The sequence below is a fragment of the Onychostoma macrolepis genome, chromosome 19, assembly GCF_012432095.1.
Source record: "Onychostoma macrolepis isolate SWU-2019 chromosome 19, ASM1243209v1, whole genome shotgun sequence".
Taxonomy (NCBI): domain Eukaryota; kingdom Metazoa; phylum Chordata; class Actinopteri; order Cypriniformes; family Cyprinidae; genus Onychostoma; species Onychostoma macrolepis.
In genome coordinates, this window is record NC_081173.1 from 24543836 (window position 1) to 24569097 (window position 25262).

Genomic DNA, 25262 nt, shown 5'->3' on the forward strand with positions numbered 1-25262 from the left:
CCATATCATATTTATTTTTATATTTCTTATATATATATATATATATATATATATATATATATATACACACACACATACAGTATATATACACACACATATATATTATGTGTGTGTGTGTGTGTGTGTGTATATATATAAAAAATAATTATTTTTTTTCACAGTAAATGTAATGCATAATTTTTTTATTAATTACTAGAATTATTTTACATAATTATTAAATAAATACAATTCTATTTTATTTTATTAAATATTCGGAGCAATAAAAAATGTTTCTGTATCAAATAAAACTGTTGCGAGCACCATGGCTTAATGTGTCGGCGTATGCTTGGCAACCAATAAGCCATGGCTATAATGAAGTCTCTTAATAATCACTACTACCTGTGCTGGACATTTCAGCGGGAATATCTGTCTAAGATAAGAGTGAATTATGAACGGGGAAAGACAGGACTCACCGGATACAAGCCACTGTCCGCTGGGAGAAACACTGATGCTTCGGACCAGACTGGAGTGTCCACGGTACACCTGTCAGACACAAACAATAACAACATCAACATCAACACAACATGCAGAAACAGCAGAGAAGAAAAGCAGACAGCGAGAGATCATTCAAGTACACTTTCGGGACTCTATTATTTCACATCAGTCCATTACCACCAAACATATTTAGTTGATTTATTAACGTATTTGTTCTTTAACCCAGTCCAAAAGAACGACAGACAAACCCTGTTACACGTCTGCAGTTTTACAGCCCCAGTCTACAATTTCAACAACAAAAATATTCTCCTTCTGATCTTTTTCACCCACGCGGTACAGTAAGTAACGGTTTCCTGTGTCAATAAAATCAGAGCTCACTGTCCTGCCATTATAAAGTCTAGGCCAGAAATATCACGAGTATCTGATCTACAAGCTGCTCCTCTGACTGTCATCATCCCAATCAGCCTGTGAAAATGATTCCAGACCAGTTTAAGGTGACATACCAGAGACTGGGTGGTTGGGAAGGGCTGCAGGTCTTTGGGTTTGGGAAGTTTGGGAATCAGGTCTTCTGGGTTCACATTCACCTGGATGAAATCAGGACAACATTCTTGTTAATTTGAAGAAAAGCTTTTGCAATGCATTTAACTTCTGCAATGTCATATGCTATTAGATGAAGGATTGGTCTGATTATTTGACTGCTTTAATGCTTTAAAAACCAGTTACAACATATCAGAAAATTAGATAAAACTGTTACTAATGCACAATATACATTAAATAAGGGCAATTTTGAATAAATTTCCATATATAACATTCCAGATATACATACATTATTTTTGCTCATATATATGAATAGGATTTTTATATAATGAATTATGCTCAATATTATCTTTATTACAACAGTAATTGCATTATTATAATAATTTATACTTTTTCTTATTTAATATATATGAAATAACTGTGAATAATAACCCATAAATAATATATATAAAAATATACTGAAATAATTGACATTTTATGTATATGAAAAATGTCATTTATGATTTTATGAATTATGCTCAATGATATCTTTATGATAATAGCAATTATATTATAATAATTTATTATACTATTTCTTCTTTAATATATATATATATATATATATATATGAAATAATTGTGAATGACGTAATAACACTCCTTAATATTACTTATAAAAATAATTGACATTTTTATATGTATATGAAAAATAACATCATTTGATTAATGTCATTTATATTATTTTATTTAATCATTTCTTCTTTAATGTGATGTATCATCACATTGCTGTCTTATTGCCAATAAATTGCTAATCATCTACAACAACTAAATCCAGACATATATATCAAATCCCATGTGTATTTGAAGAACCCAATTAACCTGACAGGAATCAAATGAAGATATCAACATGATTTTTTCCTGTAAGAGCTGGTGTAGCCATTTGTACATTTAATGTGTCTGGCTTCCGGTGTCATCCGCTTCCAGCTATTTTTAGCTGTACAAAACAGCTCGTTTTGCTGCTTGATATTTCATATTTCAAATAAGGTGGATATGAGTTTTTTTTTTTTTTTGGGGTGATTCTGCAATTCATAATTCTGTTTGGCGACATACAGAAAAGCCATCTTCATCTTTAAGTATTGCCTGTACAGTTTATTTGTACAGAACCGGATGCAGAGGCCTCTCACCCTCATCTTGCGCTGCCGGGGACACAGGTACAGGTCGAGGCAGCGCTCGAACCGCTCGTGAATGAAGCGCGAGTATGCGGGAACGGCCCGCAGGCAGGCAAACTTCTGCGGCAGGAAACTCAGCTTCCTGTCCTCGGGGTCCTGCTGCTCCCATGCCAGTCTCTGAACAAACACACACACGCACACAACAAAGAGCAAACGTTATGAGAACTCTGACAAAGCCGGTCTAAAGAACAGGTGCAGGCAAAATTGGGGGCAAAATTTGGTTGCATTTAAAGATTAACTTGCAGAGGGGATGCACGTGTTCACACAGAGTTAACTATAGCATGTAAAACATACGCAAATGATTTATAGGCAAATCGCACAAGCCTAATGGAGCTGGAGGCACAGGTGTGAAATGATGTGAGCGTTTAGCCAGTGACATTTTAAAGGAAGAGTTCACTCAGAAAGAATCTGCCTTTGTTTACTCACACTCATGTCGCCAAACCTGAATACAGGCTGCTTTTTAAATTCATAGTGACCAGAGCTAAAACTGATGAGTTTTACTCATCAGATGTTTTTAAATATTCTTATGTAGAATTACATTTTAATGAAATATTTATTCAGTGTAAATGTAATAAGAGTTTAACACATTAATAAATATTAAAATTAATAATTATTATTTTAATTATTAGTTATACATTTTATATATATATAAATAAATAAATTTATAACTAATATAATTTTTGTTTTTAATATTTATAATTACATTTTAATAAAATTAATAAAATTTGTTCTTGGAATTAAATGTGGATTAAACAGATGGAGTGAAACAAAGGGAGCATAAATTGAATAATATTTAAATTCATTAATAAATATTAATAAATTATAAAATGTAAGTATTCATAATTTTTTTTTATATCCATTTAGATTAAAATTTTTGGTAACACTTTATTTTGATAGTCCACTTTAGACATTCTACCAACAGTAAATAACTTTGCAACTACACGTCAACTAGCAGTCATTAGAGTATTAGTAGACTGTCTGCTTAATATCTTCTAACACTTTATTTTGATGGGTCCACAGCATACAACATACTGACTATGAGAAGCTTCGCAAGTATGTGTCATCTTATTCTACTAACCCTAAACCTACCCTACTGAGAGTTAGTAGACATGTAGTTGCAAATGAATGAGAATTAGTTGACATGTAGTTGCAAAGTTACTTATAGTTAGTAGAATGTCTAAAGTGGACTATCAAAAAGTGTAACCAAATTTTTTTAAATCTTTTTTTTATTAAATATATTTGAATTAAATATTTGTTCTTACACATTAACATCATTAATCCAGCATATGCAGAGTGAAAGTGTAAATATAATCATAATTGAATACACTGATAAATATTAATTAGAATTATTTTAGTTATAATTATTTATTACATTTTAGATTTAAAAATGTTAGAAATGTTTATGAACATTTCAATTAAACACTACTTGTTGCACAATAAATTTTGCTCCAAAATGACCATATTTAAATTAAATCCCAGATTTAATGCAAGTAGAATTTTACTATATACAGTATACTGTAATTACTATACTATACTCTGAGTGTTAGAAAGTGATATAAATATAACAAATTTAAAATGCAGGTGAACGCACCTCTTCCTCCGACAGCAGGTATTCTGGAGGAGGGTTATAAGACTCCTCGTGACCAGGAAGCTTAATCTTGGGTGCTGGGACGTGCATTTTGTGGCGTCCCAGGATGCTGTTGGGGTCCTCCTTGGCCCATAGGTCGTAGTACTGCGGGGTGGTTTCCTTGGGTCTGCGTGGCTTGATCCAACCCATTTTTATGGCATGGACCAACTTCCCGACCTAATAGAGAGAGATGGATGCAGTGACGGTACAGTAGAGAGAAAAACACACACAGTAACACATCATTGTCGTGATTGAGAGCACATGTGTACGATCATTACTCAAAACACTCGCTGCACACGTCGCCAGTTTACTGCATTAAACACATTGTATATAGTGACCGGAATCAGCCGGAATATCTTATTTTTTTATTGAAACGTTTGCAGGTCTGATTTCTTTCAGCGTTCTGTTTCGGATCCCCATTATGCCGGCGTTTTAGACCTCTTTCCACTTTAAAAACTATGTGGGAATCATTATTTGTAACGCAGCACAGCTGGGAGCAGTTAGGAGACGAAACATGACTATTCTCATGCCGTTTCCCGATTCACAGTAAATATACGCTTTCACCATAAACGTAAAACGTAAGGTGTGACAAGGACAGCCAAACTTGCCTTCTCTTTCTCAATAAGCGAAGGAATAAAGCTCCGTTTGTCCTGAGGCCTGTTGGTGACGGGGTGAATCATCACTTCATTGGAGAAGAAGTCAATCGCAGGCTAGACAAAATGGAGAGACACAATTAAGCATTAATGCAAAGCAAGAGTTTAATCAATGACATATCGTTATTACCTTACATGCAATTAAAGGTGCAGTTTAAAGACCTGAGGAAATTAGCAGCCCTTTTGATAAATGTTTAAAACTAGATGTCATAAAGCTTTGTGTGCTTACACTGACAATGAAATGATAGCGCAGATGGAGTGTAGAACTCAACCTGTCCAAACGACAGCTTAACACCTTAAATCACAGCCGGCCAAAACCTTCTCAAAGATGTTTTTAAATGTATCTGCTTTAAACCTTTCTAGAAACCTTCATTATGACATTTACATAAATAAACAATGCAATATTTATCCATCTATAGAAAAATTTGTCGTAAATCCTTTTGACCGTTTATTTATTACACATTTTTAAATAGTTTATTTACTGTTTATGCATATAAATTTACAATTACACATTTTATTTGGTCTAAAAATAAAAGGGCACAGAGCAATTTACTATTATATATGCAGAAATACATACCTTTATTAATAAAATTTGCTTTGCTAAAAGATGATTTCTGTGCACCCTTTTGTATATTATATATGGTTTATATATATATATATATATATATATATATATATATATATATATATATATATATATATATATATATATATATACATATATACATATATACATATATACATACATACATACATACATACACACATACATATACACAGACACAGACACTTGCCCTGCTGCATATCTTAATTAATTAATATTAATTAAACAGATAACTCCATTTTTAAAAATGTTCAAAAATCATGTTTTTTTATTGTTATAAAAAATGTTACAATGTTTTATCGTGATTTATTGTGTTAGTTAGCTGTATTTTTGTAGTTAATCAAAATAACCCAACTGCAGTTTGATTGAGATTAATTGGAATGCACATTGAAAAAACATGATTTTTTGAAAATTGTTAAAAACAATTGTTTAAAAAAAAAAAAAAAAAAATTATTATATATATAGTTGTGCCAATAGACGATTGTATCGTGCATCAATGATAGTCAGAGATATCGCCTGTGGATGATACCTTTGATGATAGTAGGACGATTATTATTATCAGGCTAGTAATATTATCTAATTAATATTAGGACTTATTTGTTTCATTATATTTTTTCCCGCGTTTTTATAGTGTTGCGCATTATTGTAACCAATCACACGATTATTCTGAGTTTATGAATTCAATGGCCAATCAGAGTCGTTCAGATGAGCCATCGCTGGAACGGCAGAGTTTGTGATGATGTTCTTTGGTAATGTAATGTTCTTTGCTTGTTTTCTGTAGCTGCTTTTTGAATAACTGAGGAAATGCTTAGTAAGTTACGATGTTTCTACTAATTTGTTATCATGTTAAATACAAATTCAGTCATATTAGAAACATTAGGCTGCTTTTAGCCTTACGCTGGAGTTGGTTCACTTTCCGGCAATGAAACTAAGTAAATAAATAAGCACGATAATATCGTGTATCAGACAGGCTGACGATAGGACGATATGAAAATTGAGGATATCACCCAACACTAATATATATATAAAATAAAAATTACACATATACATACACATATACATACACATATATATATATATATATATATATACAGTGAGGAAAATAAGTATTTGAACACCCTGCTATTTTGCAAGTTCCCCCACTTAGAAATCATGGAGGGGTCTGAAATTGTCATCGTAGGTGCATGTCCACTGTGAGAGACATAATCTAAAAAAAATAATCCAGAAATCACAATGTATGATTTTTAACTATTTATTTGTATGATACAGCTGCAAATAAGTATTTGAACACCTGAGAAAATCAATGTTAATATTTGGTACAGTAGCCTTTGTTTGCAATTACAGAGGTCAAACGTTTCCTGTAGTTTTCACCAGGTTTGCACACACTGCAGGAGGGATTTTGGCCTCCTCCACACAGATCTTCTCTAGATCAGTCAGGTTTCTGGCCTGTCGCTGAGAAACACGGAGTTTGAGCTCCTCAAAGATTCTCTATTGGGTTTAGGTCTGGAGACTGGCTAGGCCACGCCAGAACCTTGATATGCTTCTTACAGAGCCACTCCTTGGTTATCCTGGCTGTGTGCTTGGTCATTGTCATGTTGGAAGACCCAGCCTCGACCCATCTTCAATGCTCTAACTGAGGGAAGGAGGTTGTTCCCCAAAATCTCGCAATACATGGCCCCGGTCATCCTCTCCTTAATACAGTGCAGTCGCCCTGTCCCATGTGCAGAAAAACACCCCCAAAGCATGATGCTACCACCCCATGCTTCACAGTAGGGATGGTGTTCTTGGGATGGTACTCATCATTCTTCTTCCTCCAAACACGTTTAGTGGAATTATGACCAAAAGTTCTATTTTGGTCTCATCTGACCACATGACTTTCTCCCATGACTCCTCTGGATCATCCAAATGGTCATTGGCAAACTTAAGTCGGGCCTGGACATGTGCTGGTTTAAGCAGGGGAACCTTCCGTGCCATGCATGATTTCAAACCATGGCGTCTTAGTGTATTACCAACAGTAACCTTGGAAGCGGTGGTCCCAGCTCTTTTCAGGTCATTGACCAGCTCCTCCCGTGTAGTTCTGGGCTGATTTCTCACCTTTCTTAGGATCATTGAGACCCCACGGTGAGATCTTGCATGGAGCCCCAGTCCGAGGAGATTGACAGTCATGTTTAGCTTCTTCCATTTTCTAATGATTGCTCCAACAGTGGACCTTTTTCACCAAGCTGCTTGGCAATTTCCCGTAGCCCTTTCCAGCCTTGTGGAGGTGTACAATTTTGTCTCTAGTGTCTTTGGACAGCTCTTTGGTCTTGGCCATGTTAGTAGTTGGATTCTTACTGATTGTATGGGGTGGACAGGTGTCTTTATGCAGCTAACGACCTCAAACAGGTGCATCTAATTTAGGATAATAAATGGAGTGGAGGTGGACATTTTAAAGGCAGACTAACAGGTCTTTGAGGGTCAGAATTCTAGCTGATAGACAGGTGTTCAAATACTTATTTGCAGCTGTATCATACAAATAAATAGTTAAAAATCATACATTGTGATTTCTGGATTTTTTTTAGATTATGTCTCTCACAGTGGACATGCACCTCGATGACAATTTCAGACCCTCCATGATTTCTAAGTGGGAGAACTTGCAAAATAGCAGGGTGTTCAAATACTTATTTTCCTCACTGTATATACATACACATATATATATATATACACAGTGAGGAAAATAAGTATTTGAACACCCTGCTATTTTGCAAGTTCCCCACTTAGAAATCATGGAGGGTCTGAAATTGTCATCGTAGGTGCATGTCCACTGTGAGAGACATAATCTAAAAAATAATCCAGAAATCACAATGTATGATTTTTAACTATTTATTTGTATGATACAGCTGCAAATAAGTATTTGAACACCTGAGAAAATCAATGTTAATATTTGGTACAGTAGCCTTTGTTTGCAATTACAGAGGTCAAAGCGTTTCCTGTAGTTTTCACCAGGTTTGCACACACTGCAGGAGGGATTTTGGCCTCCTCCACACAGATCTTCTCTAGATCAGTCAGGTTTCTGGCCTGTCGCTGAGAAACACGGAGTTTGAGCTCCCTCAAAGATTCTCTATTGGGTTTAGGTCTGGAGACTGGCTAGGCCACGCCAGAACCTTGATATGCTTCTTACAGAGCCACTCCTTGGTTATCCTGGCTGTGTGCTTGGTCATTGTCATGTTGGAAGACCCAGCCTCGACCCATCTTCAATGCTCTAACTGAGGGAAGGAGGTTGTTCCCCAAAATCTCGCAATACATGGCCCCGGTCATCCTCTCCTTAATACAGTGCAGTCGCCCTGTCCCATGTGCAGAAAAACACCCCCAAAGCATGATGCTACCACCCCATGCTTCACAGTAGGGATGGTGTTCTTGGGATGGTACTCATCATTCTTCTTCCTCCAAACACGTTTAGTGGAATTATGACCAAAAGTTCTATTTTGGTCTCATCTGACCACATGACTTTCTCCCATGACTCCTCTGGATCATCCAAATGGTCATTGGCAAACTTAAGTCGGGCCTGGACATGTGCTGGTTTAAGCAGGGGAACCTTCCGTGCCATGCATGATTTCAAACCATGACGTCTTAGTGTATTACCAACAGTAACCTTGGAAGCGGTGGTCCCAGCTCTTTTCAGGTCATTGACCAGCTCCTCCCGTGTAGTTCTGGGCTGATTTCTCACCTTTCTTAGGATCATTGAGACCCCACGAGGTGAGATCTTGCATGGAGCCCCAGTCCGAGGAGATTGACAGTCATGTTTAGCTTCTTCCATTTTCTAATGATTGCTCCAACAGTGGACCTTTTTCACCAAGCTGCTTGGCAATTTCCCGTAGCCCTTTCCAGCCTTGTGGAGGTGTACAATTTTGTCTCTAGTGTCTTTGGACAGCTCTTTGGTCTTGGCCATGTTAGTAGTTGGATTCTTACTGATTGTATGGGGTGGACAGGTGTCTTTATGCAGCTAATGACCTCAAACAGGTGCATCTAATTTAGGATAATAAATGGAGTGGAGGTGGACATTTTAAAGGCAGACTAACAGGTCTTTGAGGGTCAGAATTCTAGCTGATAGACAGGTGTTCAAATACTTATTTGCAGCTGTATCATACAAATAAATAGTTAAAAATCATACATTGTGATTTCTGGATTTTTTTTAGATTATGTCTCTCACAGTGGACATGCACCTCGATGACAATTTCAGACCCTCCATGATTTCTAAGTGGGAGAACTTGCAAAATAGCAGGGTGTTCAAATACTTATTTTCCTCACTGTATATACATACACATATATATATATATATATATATACATATATACATATATACATATATATATATATATATATACATATATATATATATATATATATATATATATATATATATATTAGTGCTGTCAAATGATTAATCATTTTAATCATTTGTTTTTTTGTTTACATAATATATGTATGTGTGCTGTGCATATTTATGTATATATAAATACACACACATACATGTATATATTTCAGAAAACTTTTATGTTTATATATAAAATATATTTATTTATAATATAAATTATATGAATATAAATATAGACATGTAAATATATGCTGTATGTGTGTGTATTTATATATACACATAATGAATATACACAGAACACATACTAAAGCAAACAAAACTCTTATTTTGGATGCGATTAATCGTTTGACAGCACTAATATATATATATATATATATATATATATATATATATATATATATATATATATATATATATATATATATATATATATATATATATATATATATATATATATATATATATATATATATATATATATATATATATATATATATATATATACACACACACACAGTTTACTTTTTAGATAAGATTAATTAAATGTATTATTAATATTATTTAATTTATTAATCTAACACTATTCAATTTCTATCTAATTGTTTTCTTTTTATTTATTAATAAAACAATAACTTGACCCTCTAACACTAGCTTTATTCTATTATATTCTTTTATTTGTATTTTTTTTATCATTAAAAAAAAAAAAAAAAAAAAAAACACTTGCTACGAGTACTATGTTAGGCTAACCGGAATTTTTCACAGCACTTATATATTGTTGCTTTTTGTTGGTTTGATGGCTTCTATTGTCCTCATTTGTAAGTTGCTTTGGATAAAAAAAATCTGCTGAATGATTTAATGCAAATAAACAAACAAACAAAATTGTACGCTTTATACATGCATTTGTCTAATATAACAGAAAATTGCTGTGCAATCTTAATTTATTAATTTAAAAGTAATGACTTTAAAATTCAAAATAATGACTAGAAGACCTACTATTATATTATTTATTATATATACTGTACCAATGCATATATAAAGTGAGCAAAACCTAACAGTTTATTTGTGTTCTGTTTAATTCAGCATTGTGAAAATGAGAACATCTGGTCTAATCAACCAGACACAGTGAGTCGCAGTCAGATGACAGGTGGCTTTTTCACACTCACGCTCTTTAAGGCCTGTCTGAGGTCGACTAACTGATCACAGACAGACCAACTGTGGACTGACTCATTTCCTGTTTGCGCCAGAAAAAACAGCGATGCGCAATTAGCGCTGATGCTTATAAAGTCGAAGCGGCTAAACGGTGGCCATGACACCATCCAGACTCATTACCTCCTGCGGAGGTCAGACAGGGCTGCGGTGTTTTTCTTAAGACGGCTAATTGCGTTCGTGTTAATGTTTCGTTACTTCATTTGTCGGCGGTGAACGCAGACTCGGGCTGGGCTTCGTGTGGCTTCGTAAACAAGAGGAGTAATTCGACGAGCTTCATTTTTTCCTCATCGTACGCTGGGGTTATTATCTAGAAGCCTGTTTTAAGAGGTTTTCACAGACCAGACTGCAGATGTTGAGGTGACAAATTCTGTTACTGTCGTATCTGTGTCGAATCCAACACCAACAGAGCGGAAAACCAGATTGGAATACCTCGTATTCGTTGAAGTTGACGTCACCGAACTTGCCCTGCTGCAGACGGTGCACGAGGTCCACCTGCTCATCCGACAGACGGATATCAGCCCCCGTCATCTTGTCTTGGACGGTACGCCTAGTAATGACAGACAGAATGAGTGTTAAACAATTACAGAGGTTGAATGAGTTTAAATGGATGTTCCAGATGCTCCTCACCAGTAATCGGGATTCTCCATCTTGTCGAGAAACTCATCCAGCTCATCTTTGTTCCTGATTGGTTTAAAGATCTTCTTGCCATCCAGATCGTATCCGATGTGGGGATAATCCTTGTACCACTCCATAGGGATGTTGCCGACGGTGTTGCGGATGTCCTGTGAACGGACAGAGAAAGTGATAAAGACCAATAGGGAAACTCATCAAGCTTAGATACAGCTGATCACCAGTGAATATGTTGCATTGCTCTAGTACCTGCAGAGTAAGACTGGTTAGTATTAAAACAATCTTGGACATGATATTTAAGTGGAGTCTGTGGATTGATTGATTGATTAATTATAATTACCTGATGTATGTCATCTGTTATATAAATCACTGAGAAAAATAATTGTCACACTTGCGAAGTTAGATAGCCAAAACGTTTGTCTAATTTATCTCCTGCTTTGATTCTAATAAAAGACTTAATGAGTGCAGACCAACCTTTATAATGTTTGAAGAATTATTTAAAAAAAAAAAAAAAAAAAAACATTTATGATTTTGGAGAGAAAAAGAAAAACAGAAAAAAAAGTTTTTTATTAGCAACCTAGAGATGCAGAACCATATGCAAACATATAAAATAAAACATATTAATTTAAATATTAATAATATTATAGAATATAATAGATATAGAACATTATATTCATATAATTATATAATATGAAGATTAATAAAAAGAAAATTGTAGTTGAAAAAAATAAACAAATATTTAACAAATATATTGACCTAAAAATAGTGACCAATTATATGTAAGCAAACATAAAAAAATAAAAAAAAATGCATAAAATATTTTTAAAAAAGTGTGTCAATTGTTTAAAAATATTACAATCACACATATGAAGTTGGAAAAATGTAAATAAATATTTATCACTGACTTGGAATGTTCAGAATTGTAAACAATTTAATATAATTAATTTATTAAATATTTTAGACATTACAGTGTTTTATATACACACACACACACACACACACATCTATTTTATGTATTATGTACATAAAATATTAATATTTTTATATAAACTTATTTATATAATACAGAAAAAATTAAATAAAAGTTTAAAAAATAAATACATGATTAGTGACGTAAATAGTACATAAATGTAAAGTATTACATATTACAGAAAACATAATATAAAAAGCTAAAATGTTAGAAAACTAAAACACTCAATTACTGAGTAAATCATTCAAACACTCAGTAAATCGTTGTGTAAAGCAGTTAAGTCTAATACTGATGAATCAGAAGTGAGCGAGTAAAAGACACAAAAACAAAAGTTTTGAATAAATCACAAAATTATCATATTGTGATCCAGATATCAATATATCATTGCACCGTCAGTTTATGCCTAGCCTTGTAGACTAGTTCTGCAGGTCACACTGAACAGCTCTGTCATTCCCTCGACCTCGTTTACTAGCAGTCACGGTCGGGTTACAGCTGTGTGTCAGGAAGGCCTCAGCTCTGCAGGTGCAGAAAACTGTCCGCTCTTTTTTTCAAGCTCACTAACCCGCCCACTTTACAGTACGCCACAAGAACATTACACAGCTAGGACTGCTAATAAACCATGCAGAGCTTTGGTCTGAAAAGAGAGATTTCTTTGTCTGGGAAAGACGCGCACACACACTCTCACTCACAAACACACACTGGTAACGGCAGACAGCTGAAAGTTCTCAGAGGTTGCGAGCGCCACTTTAAAGCGAGTCCTACACCTGTGAGTGATTTCTATAAAAACACCCCTACCATATCCAATTAGGTCTGAGTGGGCAGCGCTGTCACGCTTTCACACACAGCCGACAGCAGCTGCGGAGGCCACGCCCACACGCCACTCATCTTCAAAGACTCGCATCTGATTGGCTAAAGCCGACTACCTCACAGACAGCTGATTGTAATGTAATCTAAATGTCTACGAGACATATTTACAGTAATCTTGATGTCTGGCCGACTGAAGTGCTTGTGTTGTCTGGTGCGACTGGCATCCTTGCCAACTTGAAGGAATCAGTGCCAAGACGGCGAAAGAACGACAGAAGGAAAGTAAGACTCGCTAATCTGATACTTCCTGTGTGGAGGCGACACAGATTGTCACTGGACCTTCACACAGTTTTTAGAAAGGAAAAATTAGGGACCCTTATAGTGCTTCTAAGCATTGAGACAACTGGTATTTTGGGCATTTAAACAGGGTGAAACCAACTACTGAACAACCAAATGACTTCCAACTTTTCAACTGAAGTTAAATATTTATTATTAGTGACTTAAAATCATGAGAAATCATATGTAAGCACATATAAAAATATATAAAATATTAAGTATGTATAAATAAATAATTACATTTTACATTTTAAAATTACATAATATAATATTATACACTACTGGTCAAAAGTTGTTTTTAAATTTTTATTATGTATTTGAATTTTTTAGAGTTTTTTTCCTCTTATGCTTATCAAAGCTGCATTTATTTGATTAAAAATGCAGTATGTAAATAACTGTAAACCCGCAATATACACACACACATACATATGTAATATAATTAAATATATCAATATAACAGAAAAAATTGAAAATGGAAGGCAGATTTTTTGAAGGAAAAATTGTGTTGTAACAAATGAATAACATAAAACGGAGGAATATATCTTCATATTAGAATATTCAGCAGAAAATAATGTATATTAATATAATACAGAAAAAAATTCTTTAAAAAATTTTGGGGGAAAAAATCATTATGATTAGGGACCTAGAAATAGTGCAGAATCTTAAGCAAGTAATAAAATATACTAAATATTATATTAAAATATAATGCATTTTTAAAATTATATTAAATATAATATAAAATCAAAATATAATGTACAGTAATATAATGGTATTTTATTAATATAAAAGGGGAAAAAAAAATTTATGGGATAAAATGTAGGTGGGGACTTGATTTGACTAACATCTTAGGCTGGGATATAATTATAATTGATCAAGTTATTCACATTAAATTCTAATTAATTAATTAATTAGCACAGCTTTATGCAAATGAACAACAGTTGCTGTCGTTCACAATGCCGGAAATAATGGGGGCTTTTTTGCTGCAAATCAGTGTTATGAATTATGCACAATAAATACATTGTTGCATTTGAATACTACAGATTGCAAGATCAGAAGAAAGGGTGCTTGCAAGGTCAACAGGGATCTCTCAGTGGGACGGTCCAAGAGAACTGGACACAAAAACATCACACGCACGGCTCACCTGTTTTCAATTGAGCTGCTGAACGCTGCCTTTATTAAGTGTCAGTCAGTCCAGAACGCTGGACGCAGTTAATCTGCCTGTTACCGCACGCTCTTATCAACTTCCTGTTCAGACTGCGGTGTGGACGGCGAGATGGAGAGGGGAGCGATGGGAGATTGACTGCTGATCGTGTGTGCGTTTTTGACAGAAGCTTCGAGGGAAGATGGTCAGAAACCTCGCTGCTGGCAGCCTGCACCTCTACGCCTGATATTTCCACACCACATCATTAAACTCCCAGAGACAAGTGGAAAAAATTCCCTCTACGCAAACCACCTGAGAAATCAGACTGTCAATCCAGAAATATATGCGCAGAGCTTTAGAGGACAGTCTTCGTGACATTTATCAGCTTTGAAAAAAGCTCTGGCTGAATCTCAATTCACATACTTCACTGAAAGTACATACTTCACTGCTGATGGGAAGTACATACTTCAGAGTTTGCAGTGCGATTGTATGCCACTATTGGGATTTAATTCTACCTCATAAACCCGTGTCTTCATATTACCAACCCCATATACATAACTATTAGTTTCTTCCATCTAATCATTAGTATCTAACCTAATTCATTACCTCAAACTCCATTTATACATCATTTTAACATTCATACTAGAGATGCTCCGATCGACCGGCCGGAGATCGGTATCGGCCGATAATCACATTTTATAGCCCTATTTGGACAGGACTAGTTTTCCAGGGGGTCGTTTATTTGTATTTCACAGACGTACTTGGTGATTTTAATCCCGTCCGAATCTGCCACGTCTGAGTTTTTCCTCACACAACCTCTGTAATAATTCCAGAACAAATTACCTACTGTTTTTCAGCAAACTCCGTGATCCTCTGAAAAAACGAATCCTGTCCGAATGCGATGTCTGTGATTGCCGGTGATTTTATTTTTTCCACAATGCATTTCCTTGTGTGTTTTGGCCAATGTGAATTACCGTAGACACTCTTAGCGCGCTCATGTTTGATACATTTGCCTCCCGGCAAAGAAAAAGATAAAATAAAAAACAATAATAATAAAATCAAGAGCCAGATCAACTAAACTGTTAAGACTGGCTATTGTAATATCAGCGTCAGGTAAAATTATTCACGTTAATTTCTGTACTCAATTACATAATGTTTTAATTACATATGTACCTTTATGAAAATTAAACACGGGTTTACTGCAAATAAATAACTAAAATAAGAGTAAAGTAACCACACATTAACATGGTTTTGCTATACTAGCCATTTAACTTCACCATGGTATTTGTGTGATTATACTAATGTTAATCAATCCGAATGACTACAGGCAATGCACACATACAGAGCGCATGATCTCTGAAACGCCCAGATGTACAAAACAGCCCCTCCCACCTCTGTAATAAACATGGAGATGTTAGTCCCGTCCGAATTCAAGTATATATTGCTGCAGCCCGGAGACCTCCAAGTGGGAGGGCAGTCAGTGCTTGTGTTTATACCAGCCACGGCTCTCCGCCCTGCTTGGCTAAAAATAGTCTTTTGTGAGTTGTCGCAGCGTGGAGGACGGAACAAATCCTCGTCAGAGCTGTAGGGGGTAACGGTAACATAATATGTTGATCGTGGGCTGCTTTTAAATGAACATTTATTTATAAAACTAAAATATCTTTGGCCATATTAGCCCACTCAATAGCATTAACACAGGCTTTACTCCTTTCAAACTTATCTGGAATGTCACCGTTTCTGTCATTGAAACTTCCCGATCAGGTGAAAACACACAAATTAAATCGTCTGCCTGATGAAAAATGTATTTAAACAAATTAGTTAATATTTGCATCATTTATGATTTATTTTATCCACCCGCAAATAATCAGAAAGCATTTTTTTTTATTATCTGACCCGCGGATTATCCACATTGCCCGTGGAGAAAAAGTGATCAAACTACTCTGTGTGTTCTTAGCCTACAGATTGATAACGCAGAAACGTCTTGTCACATCTGGTTTGAATACTCAGAGTCATAGGTTATAGATAGATAAATATAGATAGAAAGAAAAATAACTATATTTGCAGCATTGTTGTTTTCTGCTGTGTTTCAGTGAAAGTAATCTATAATTTTTTGCTGCTCTCCGTGTTTCTGTTGTTGTTAGAATAACCGCGTTATCGCAGCTCTTAAAGGGGTCCTATTATGCTTGGTGGCTCGAAAATCGCATTATTTTTCGCATAATTTACATGATTACAATACTTTTCTCCTCAGCCTGACACAAACGGCTCGATTAGTTCCGGGTTTGATGAAGGCCCGCCTTCCGAAAACCGAATGTGTTGTGATTGGTTAGCTGTCCCAGTGCGAACAGCTTAGACAGTGTTTCAGTACTGCCCCGCCCCTTGCCAAAACAGCAAGTTCGTCAATATTGCCATATCAATTCAGACCCCGAGAATATTGAACAAGAGGATCGCGCAGAACCTTTGCACGCACGGATATTGCAAGACATATTAAAGTGGTAACATTATTGTTGTTGTTTTTTTTTTGGCTAAATCACGTTTTAGATAGGATGTCAACAACAGCTTAAAAATAACTGCATTTACTATGTACAGATAAGTGCAATGGTAATATGTATTATGTTTATTGTTCTTTAATTCTAACATTATAACATGAATTGCAGTGAAACTGTTATACAGTTGAATTTATTTATATCATAGTCCCACAGACTTACTATTTGTGGCGGCATATATATGCAAATGAATTCTCTGCCAGCAGGAGGCGCTGTTGGAGTAGAGAGCGAGGTTTTCCCGGTAACGCTGTACACAAAGCAGAGCTCCGCTCACAAACGCTGCTTTCAGACATTACATGCAAGATGAAATGAAAATGACAACCAAAATTTTCTGAAGACAGTCGGTTTCCTTCAGAAATACAGTGATATAAAAACACCTGCACCGGGTTTCGATTTTGAAACGTGCAGTGCTCAACCAAGCGTTCTCCCGCCAACCATTAGAATTTAATTTTATTTTAATGGATTTATTTTAATGATATTCTAATGGACCAATTTGTGATATCACAAATACAGGAAAACAACTTTGTAGTCCAAACGAGCCATTCGTTGTAGTTCTTGAAAAGGGATTTAAAAAAAAAAAAACGAAATATCTCCCTTTGGAGTGGACTTTGAGATTTGTAACTCTGTAGATCTTTTTATGCCCAAACATACACACTACACACCGACTAACATTCAAAAAGTGAAAAAGCATAATAGGATCCCTTTAAACTTGGCGCCGGCACGCGTCCAGAGAGAGAGAGAGAGAGAAAGGGCATGGTTGAATAAAGCGCGTTTGGCTTTAGATAAAAATACTAGAGGATATAGCATATGTTATGCATAAACACTATTTTAAATGAATATTGAAATGTTCACTGTATAAGGAATCATTTTTGTGATTATTTATATCATATTATTACATATGTTATATAAAGCTTGAAGCATCAGAATCGGTATCCAGGGCTCGCAAAATCGCTAGCCCGACGTCCCGTGTTTTCCAGTCGGGCTACCAAAATGTATCACCTCCTTAAATACAGATCTCCCGCGGGTCCTTACAAACTCTGAAAGTGAGTTGTATCAAAATTAAGGCCATAAAAAGTTAAATGGTATAAGAAATGTCTTAATTATAATTTCAAGAGGTCTTACAGTTGGGGACGGAAAGACAAGAGTCGCGATATGGCAGGATTAAACTTCAAAAGGCAATGATGTCATTGAATAAATGAGCGCTGCACATTTCAAGTCAAAACACGGCGCGGATGTCTTTATGTGAATGTATCTGAAGGGAACCGACTGTCCTCAGAAACGTGTCGTTGGCATTTTAATTTCATTTTACCTATAATTTCTGATAAAGCAACGTTTATGAGCGCAGAGCTGCTTTGTGTACAGCGTTTCCAGGGAAACCGCAATATTTCAGCGCTCCTAAAGCGCCACCTCATGGCAGAGAATGAATCTGCATTTCCAATAAGCCTTTCTTGCTGTTTATGGTCAGATCAATGCAAATATCAACTCATGTTTTTACGCAGCAAACACAGAGTTGTAAATGAGAAAGGAGTTGATGTGCCTTCTAAAAATCTAAACAATTAAGACAGTAATATTTATACGTTTTAATTTAACATAATTTATATGCTTGTTTGATCCCTTTTCATAAAAACGGTCAATAGCCTGAAACGCTGTTGTATAAGAATTTTGTTTTTGTGAAAACCTGTATCTGAACTGTAAATCATGTAATTTTATGGCTCAAAACTGTATGTTACCAAAGACATTGTCCAACCCCGCTCATTCTGTGTTCGTTTTACTTGTGCAGCTCTTAAAATGGGTCATAAATTTCCTTAAATATATTTTTTAAAATTCTGCAGATACCCTGTAAATAGTGAAATAAAATTCCTTCCTTCATATTTGTTGATATTTGTGTATTGAAAATATTTTTGATTGACATTTAAACTCCTATCTGATTTTCTATATTTAAAATAATAATAATAATAATAAAATAAAACAGTAATTTTTTTAATTCGGGCTAGTTAAATAAATTTTCGGGCTACCAAAATCTGAAGAGTACCTGCCCGAAGGGCTACCAGGGATTTTGAAATTTTGCGAGCCCTGGTATTGTATTAATAACATAAGAAATCGGTACTCTGTATCGGCTGCAAAAATCCTGATCGGAGCATCCCTAATTCATACACTAAAGCAAACCGCTTCAGCCTTGGTTTTTTGACCATTTATTGCACCTCTTATGTACCCAAGTAGTTGTGGCCAATAATACTTCAAAAAGCATGCATGAATATATAGTTTAAAAATCAATTTCTAATAGTATACTAATTAAAATGATTATATAAAATCATTATTTGTCATTATATAATCATTTTATATACACACACACACACAGACACGATCAAAAATACAAAAAAAACAAAACAGTAATATTGTGAAATATTATTGCAATTTGTAATATTGGTTTCCTATTTTAATATACTTTAAAATATAATTTGTTTCTGTGACGCAGCACTGAATTTTCAGCATCATTACTCCAGTCTTCAGAGTCACATGATCCTTCAGAAATCATTCTAATATGCTGATTTAGTATCAGTGTTGAAACTCTTAATATGCTTAATATTTGTGATTTTTTATTCAAGGAAAAAGTGTTAAAAAGAACAGCATTTATTCAAAATAGAAATCTTTACTAGATTTATAGAAGTCTTTACTATCACTTTTTATCCATTTAACACATCCTTGCTGATTAAAAGTAATAATTTCTTCAAACAAACCAAAAAATAAAAAGAAAGAAAAAAAATCTAGACACCAAACCTTTGAATAGTAGTGTACTGTATATTGTAACACAAAATTTCTAGTTTTAATAAACACTGTTCTTTTGAACTTTATTTATCAAGGAATCCTAAAGAAAGTATCACAGGTCCCAAAAAACATTAAGCAGCACAACTGTTTTCAACACTGATTATAAATCAGCATATTAAAATGATCTCTGTAGGTCATGTGACACTGAAGACTGGAGTAATGATGCTGAAAATTCAGCTTTGTTTCACAGGAATAAATTATATTATAAAATATATTAAAATACAAAACTGTTATTTTTTATATTACAATATTTCACAAAATTACAGTTTTTTTTCAGTATTTTTGATCAAATAGATACAGCCTTGATGAGCATAAGAAATTTCTTAAAACAAACATTAAAAATCTTACTGATCCCAAACTGCAGTGTATATACTTGCTGATTATGTAGTATATAAATGACTCCAATATGTACATACATGGCCTACAAAAAAGAGGGTCTTATGTTTTTTTTGTTCTTTTAAATAGTAATAAAAAAGGAAGTGCAGATTGTAATGACGTAATGTTTTGCGCTTTACGGCATCTCTGCTAGGACGCCTCACCCATGAAACGGATTCTTTACAGGACAACATCAAACAGAGCGGGCCCACGTCTCACAAAGGTGCCCCATGCGTTCACACGTTTCACAGGCCACAGAATGAACATGACCCCCCAGATTTTCATGAGGGACACTCGTAAAGGGGCCTGAGAGACCCTGGAGAGCTGGAGAATTAGGCCACACTGAGAGCCACGGACCTCGCTGAGAAGCAGAGCTTACTAAAAATGCGGAAATGCACCAGTGTTTTGTGAACTAATAATGCAAACCTGAACACTGAAGTTTGCCTTAATGAAACAGCTCTGCTACTCCAACCCAATGCTGGCAACAGATCATGGGGCTGATTCCCAAGAAAAACACATACTGATTGCTTTGGTACTTTTGGTGATTTAACCTGTTTTGACATTTCTCTATTATACCAATGTATAAAATACAAACTAGAAGCATGTATAAACTGTTTAGCATGCTCTTTTCCTTCTCAAATACACATTAACAGTTGTTTATGCAAAATTTGAAATGACTGAGACTTTAGGGCTGGGATAAAAGCAAAAACTGTGAATAAAATCTAAGTATTATTTTACTATCACTGTTAAAATTTCAAAAATATTATGAACATTTTTGTTTGTATTTTCTTTTTAATTTTAGTTTGATTTTTACATTAGATTTTTTTAAAATATAAATACACAAAAATATAAACAAATTATAAATACCCTTTTTTTATTAATGTTTATTAAACAATGTCTACATATTTTATAAATTTCTGTTTCAATTTTTATTATTTTAGTACATGAAGGACTATAGTTTATAATCTTTTAAAAGTTTAATAAAAAACTAAAGTAATATTAATGTCTTATTTAAAAATTTTAAAAATTCTAAAAATAAATTAAATTCACAATACACTTAATATAAAATATACAACTGACTATTAATAAAATTAATCCGCGGGTCGGGTGGGTCATGTAATAAAAAAATACATTCTAATTAATTGCGGGTGGGTCACGGGTGGATGAGATAAATCATTAGTGAAGCAAATATTCTCTAAAATATGAATGTGTTTTAAATTAATTTTTTCATCAGGCAGACAGATACTCAGATTTCATTTTTTCATATTTCACAAAATTGCATTTTGTATATAAATAAATATAAATATTGTATAAATATTATGTATGGATGGATTCAGTTTTGGTTTTAGTTTACTATAATAACCCAGGAGAAGACTTGAAATATTGCAGACGAGTCATTTGGGCTTTAATGGTGCTTTTCTTGCTCTGTTTAAAGCAACAGCACATTTCCATGAGCTATTCCTTAAAGAAGGCAGAGCGGCAGTGAGTTTGGTGTCAGTCAGCATGCAGACGCAGGTTTCTGAGCACTCCAGCAGTGAATGATTGAATGCATCTGATCATTAAACGGACGACTCAGGCAGGTGGTCCCGTTTTGGAGAGGACACGGCTCTCTGCTGGGCTCCTCGGGTTCACAGGCCAAAGTGGCACTGGCCCCTCAAGATGCGTGGTGGCAGATGCGTGACAGGTTAATCCATCAAAACAGGTCAGGAGTCCTCAAAAACCCCAATAATAACAGAGTAAAAGAGGCAGTTCTCGCCGTGATATCCATAAGAGCTGTGGGTAAAAATAAAGTTGGTGCTGCTGTCAGAAGAGCTGAAGGAAAATCCGCAGGTCTGTCTTTCAAGAGAACGCCTCACATTTTCCGCTCCTCGACACCGTTGACCTTTGCCTCACGGTGGCGGAATTCCTTGGCTGCGGGAACATCCTTGGAATTGCAGCATGGAATTTGCAAAAGTTGTGACTTCATCTTTCATAATGAGGTCGAGATCGAAATAAAATGGCAAAACACTATTCAAAATGATTCAGCAAGTACTGTTTGTTTGAATAAAGGAGAATGTGTATTTAAACTAGTCTGGAGTTTACCTCATGCAGGGGTAAACCAGAGCAGATACGCCATGTTTGAAGTGATGGTATATTTTCCAAGACTTAGCAAAACAGATCCGTGTGGTCGTAGATGGTGTGATAGTGCATAAATGTGCAGTGGAACGAATGGAAATGAGCAGGAGATTATGGAGAGGATTTGTCTGAGGCTGAAGAGTTCCTGAAACATCTGTTGATAGGAATAGTGAAAGAACAAGTTATGGTGGGGGAAAATGACATGAGAATTTGGAAGTGGCACAAAAGGGAAAATCAGGCTTATAGTAGGGCTGGACGATTAATCGAAAAGTAATCAAAACTGAAATTTAGAATCTCTAACCTTTTTCCCATGTCAATTATTTCATTTTTTAAAAAAAAGTGTTTATATCCTGTTATACCGTGTGTGTATTCAGCGCTAGAAGGATGTGTATAACCATTACGCTTGCGTCTTTTGGAGCGTCTCGCATGTGAGCGCCACGTCTAGATGCCATGTTGAGTTAAAATAAATTAAACTTATTCATCTTTAATAGCAAGGGCAAATCATAAGATTAAAATATTATGCCAAAACAAACTGTATTCAACATGTACTGTATTTAGAATGCACCATTTGTTTAAATAAATAAAAATGTGTATTTAAACTTATCTACAGTTCAAGAAATATTATATTACATATAATTTTTTACATTTAAAATTTTGGAAGATTCTTAATTTAAAAAATATTAAAATACAAATAAAATTAAAAAGAATATTCATAAAAAAGTCTTGATTTAAAAAATGAATAAAAACTAAAATAGAAATGTGTGTGTAAATATATATAAATGAGAGAAAAAGGCTTTTATAAATATAAATGTAATGTATTAAATGTATATAAAAACAAAAATATTTTTATATATATCTTAAGAAATTTATATAAATTTTATATTAAAAATATTATAAAAGGTGTGTTTTTAAGTGTATATGAATATGTATATTTAATTTACAATAAATGAATAGAAATGTAAATATGTACATAGACACACACAAAAAAACACTTTTCTTTCTAAATGAATGTCTTTTCAATTTTACCGCTACATTCCCACCAGGTTCCCAAAATACCCCGTTGGTCTGTCTGACAGGGCATTACATCATGAGGGAACTCACCACTACTTGCACTGAAACGAACAAAATTACTCAGAGTCACTTTCTTAAATGCTGACAACAACCTGAAGCCGTCTAGACAGAAGGAAAGAGCAGACGGCCTCATTGCTACCAAATGCATCAAAGCATTCAAATGCCCATTTCCAGCGGCTGGCTCCAAGCCGCAGAGAACTGCCTCCTGACACAAAACAGAAAACGTCAATCTCTAACAGGGGCAAAACAAACGGGAATAATGACACAGGACACAACGTCTTTCCACAGAATGGAAATTATATGCTTGCTGAGAATGTGACGTCACCGATCGGCTGCGCTGCCAAAGTGAGTCAGGCCTACAGGCCAATTGGCGTTTGAAGTCAAGCAGAATGGGCTCATGGGAGAAAGTTGCATCCTCCCAGTGTCAGTAAGAGTGATTCAGGTCGGGCTTGCGTGTGTGAGTCAGGATGAGCCGTAATCCATCGTGGCAGAAGACCGAGCCGCTTGATGAAGGTGCAGAATCGCTGCGTTACTGCAGCTTCAGCAATTCATTCATTTTTCTTCTCCTCTACTCTTCTTTCCGCATTTCTCGTTTGGCTCCGGCGCTCAAAGCCAGAGCGCAAAGCATCCCACCAGCATGCTGTCACTCGGGAGCACTGAATGGAAGTTGTTTTTGGAGCGGGAACCGCATGCCTGGAAGTGAAGCATTCCCGCTCGGCTGCCTGAACGAATCCTGGAAGCGCGGGGGAAAATATATATATATACGTATTCTCGAAAAGAGTTAAAAAGAAGAGTCTGCTTTCAATCCCAGGACCGTGTCACACTATTTGCCCTTAAAACATCTGCGACTCATCTTTCAAGCAACTATTTGGGGCCAGTCTGGCTGGCAGAAAACTGCAAGTTATCACCCTTTTTTTTTGTCCTGTACCAGGTCATATTCACCAGCAGTTGGGCACCAGTCAGCTTTTTAGTGCGAGGTTCTGAGCCCTTGCACATACCAGTTTACTCTTTTGCTTGCAAGTATTCAACATGAATCAATTTTAATGTTTACGCTTGATAATGGCAAAATTTGTTTTTAAGATGCATTAAAAATCATCAGGAGCTCATAAGATGCACATAAGCCACTTGGCTGTATGTAACGATGCTAACCACGACCTACAAACATCAGTGATGATGAAAAAATAAACAACTGAATGAACTGAATTAAAGAATAATAGAATAAATAAAACAAAGTTAACCATTAAAATATATGTAAATAAATAATGTCAGTGACATCAGTGATTTCTCCAGACAAAATAAATAAAAGTAATTGAATGAATAAAAGAATGAGTAAATAAACAGAAAAATAAATCAACAACTTGAATAAAAGAATAAATAAATAAAAAAATAAAAAACTTATCATGATTAAAAATCAATACTGAATAAAATAATAGCTAAATAAATAAAATCAATCAATAAATAAAATAAATGGAAAAATAAAATAATTTAAAAACGATAAAATACTCAAGTAAATAATTAAAATGGATAAAAGAATGCACAAATAAATGATTTATTAACAAATAATAATGAATAAAAGTAAATAAAATAAATACATGAATGGATAAAATAAAGTAAAATGAATCACTAAAATTATAAAATAAAAAAGAACTATGAATTCACTTGAATAAAAGAATAAATAAAACGATGAATTAAATAAATAAGCCAAACCCTTAAAGAACAATACAATTCACAAAAGAATAAAATAAATGAAAATAAGTAAAATACAAATTATAAAAATAACTTTTAA

General features: G+C 34.6%; 1 protein-coding gene across 1 annotated transcript in view; it reads right to left on the minus strand.

The window, feature by feature from the left end:
• The window catches only part of bop1 (BOP1 ribosomal biogenesis factor), an 86879-nt gene that overhangs the window by 14478 nt on the left and 47139 nt on the right, over positions 1 to 25262 (minus strand). Inside the window, exons 4-10 of the mRNA XM_058753688.1 lie at positions 11293 to 11447; positions 11095 to 11212; positions 4454 to 4555; positions 3810 to 4022; positions 2174 to 2335; positions 978 to 1058; positions 453 to 522 (exon numbers count right to left, since the gene is read on the minus strand). Coding sequence (XP_058609671.1) covers positions 453 to 522; positions 978 to 1058; positions 2174 to 2335; positions 3810 to 4022; positions 4454 to 4555; positions 11095 to 11212; positions 11293 to 11447 — 901 coding nt within the window. The remainder of the gene's footprint in view (positions 1 to 452; positions 523 to 977; positions 1059 to 2173; positions 2336 to 3809; positions 4023 to 4453; positions 4556 to 11094; positions 11213 to 11292; positions 11448 to 25262) is intronic.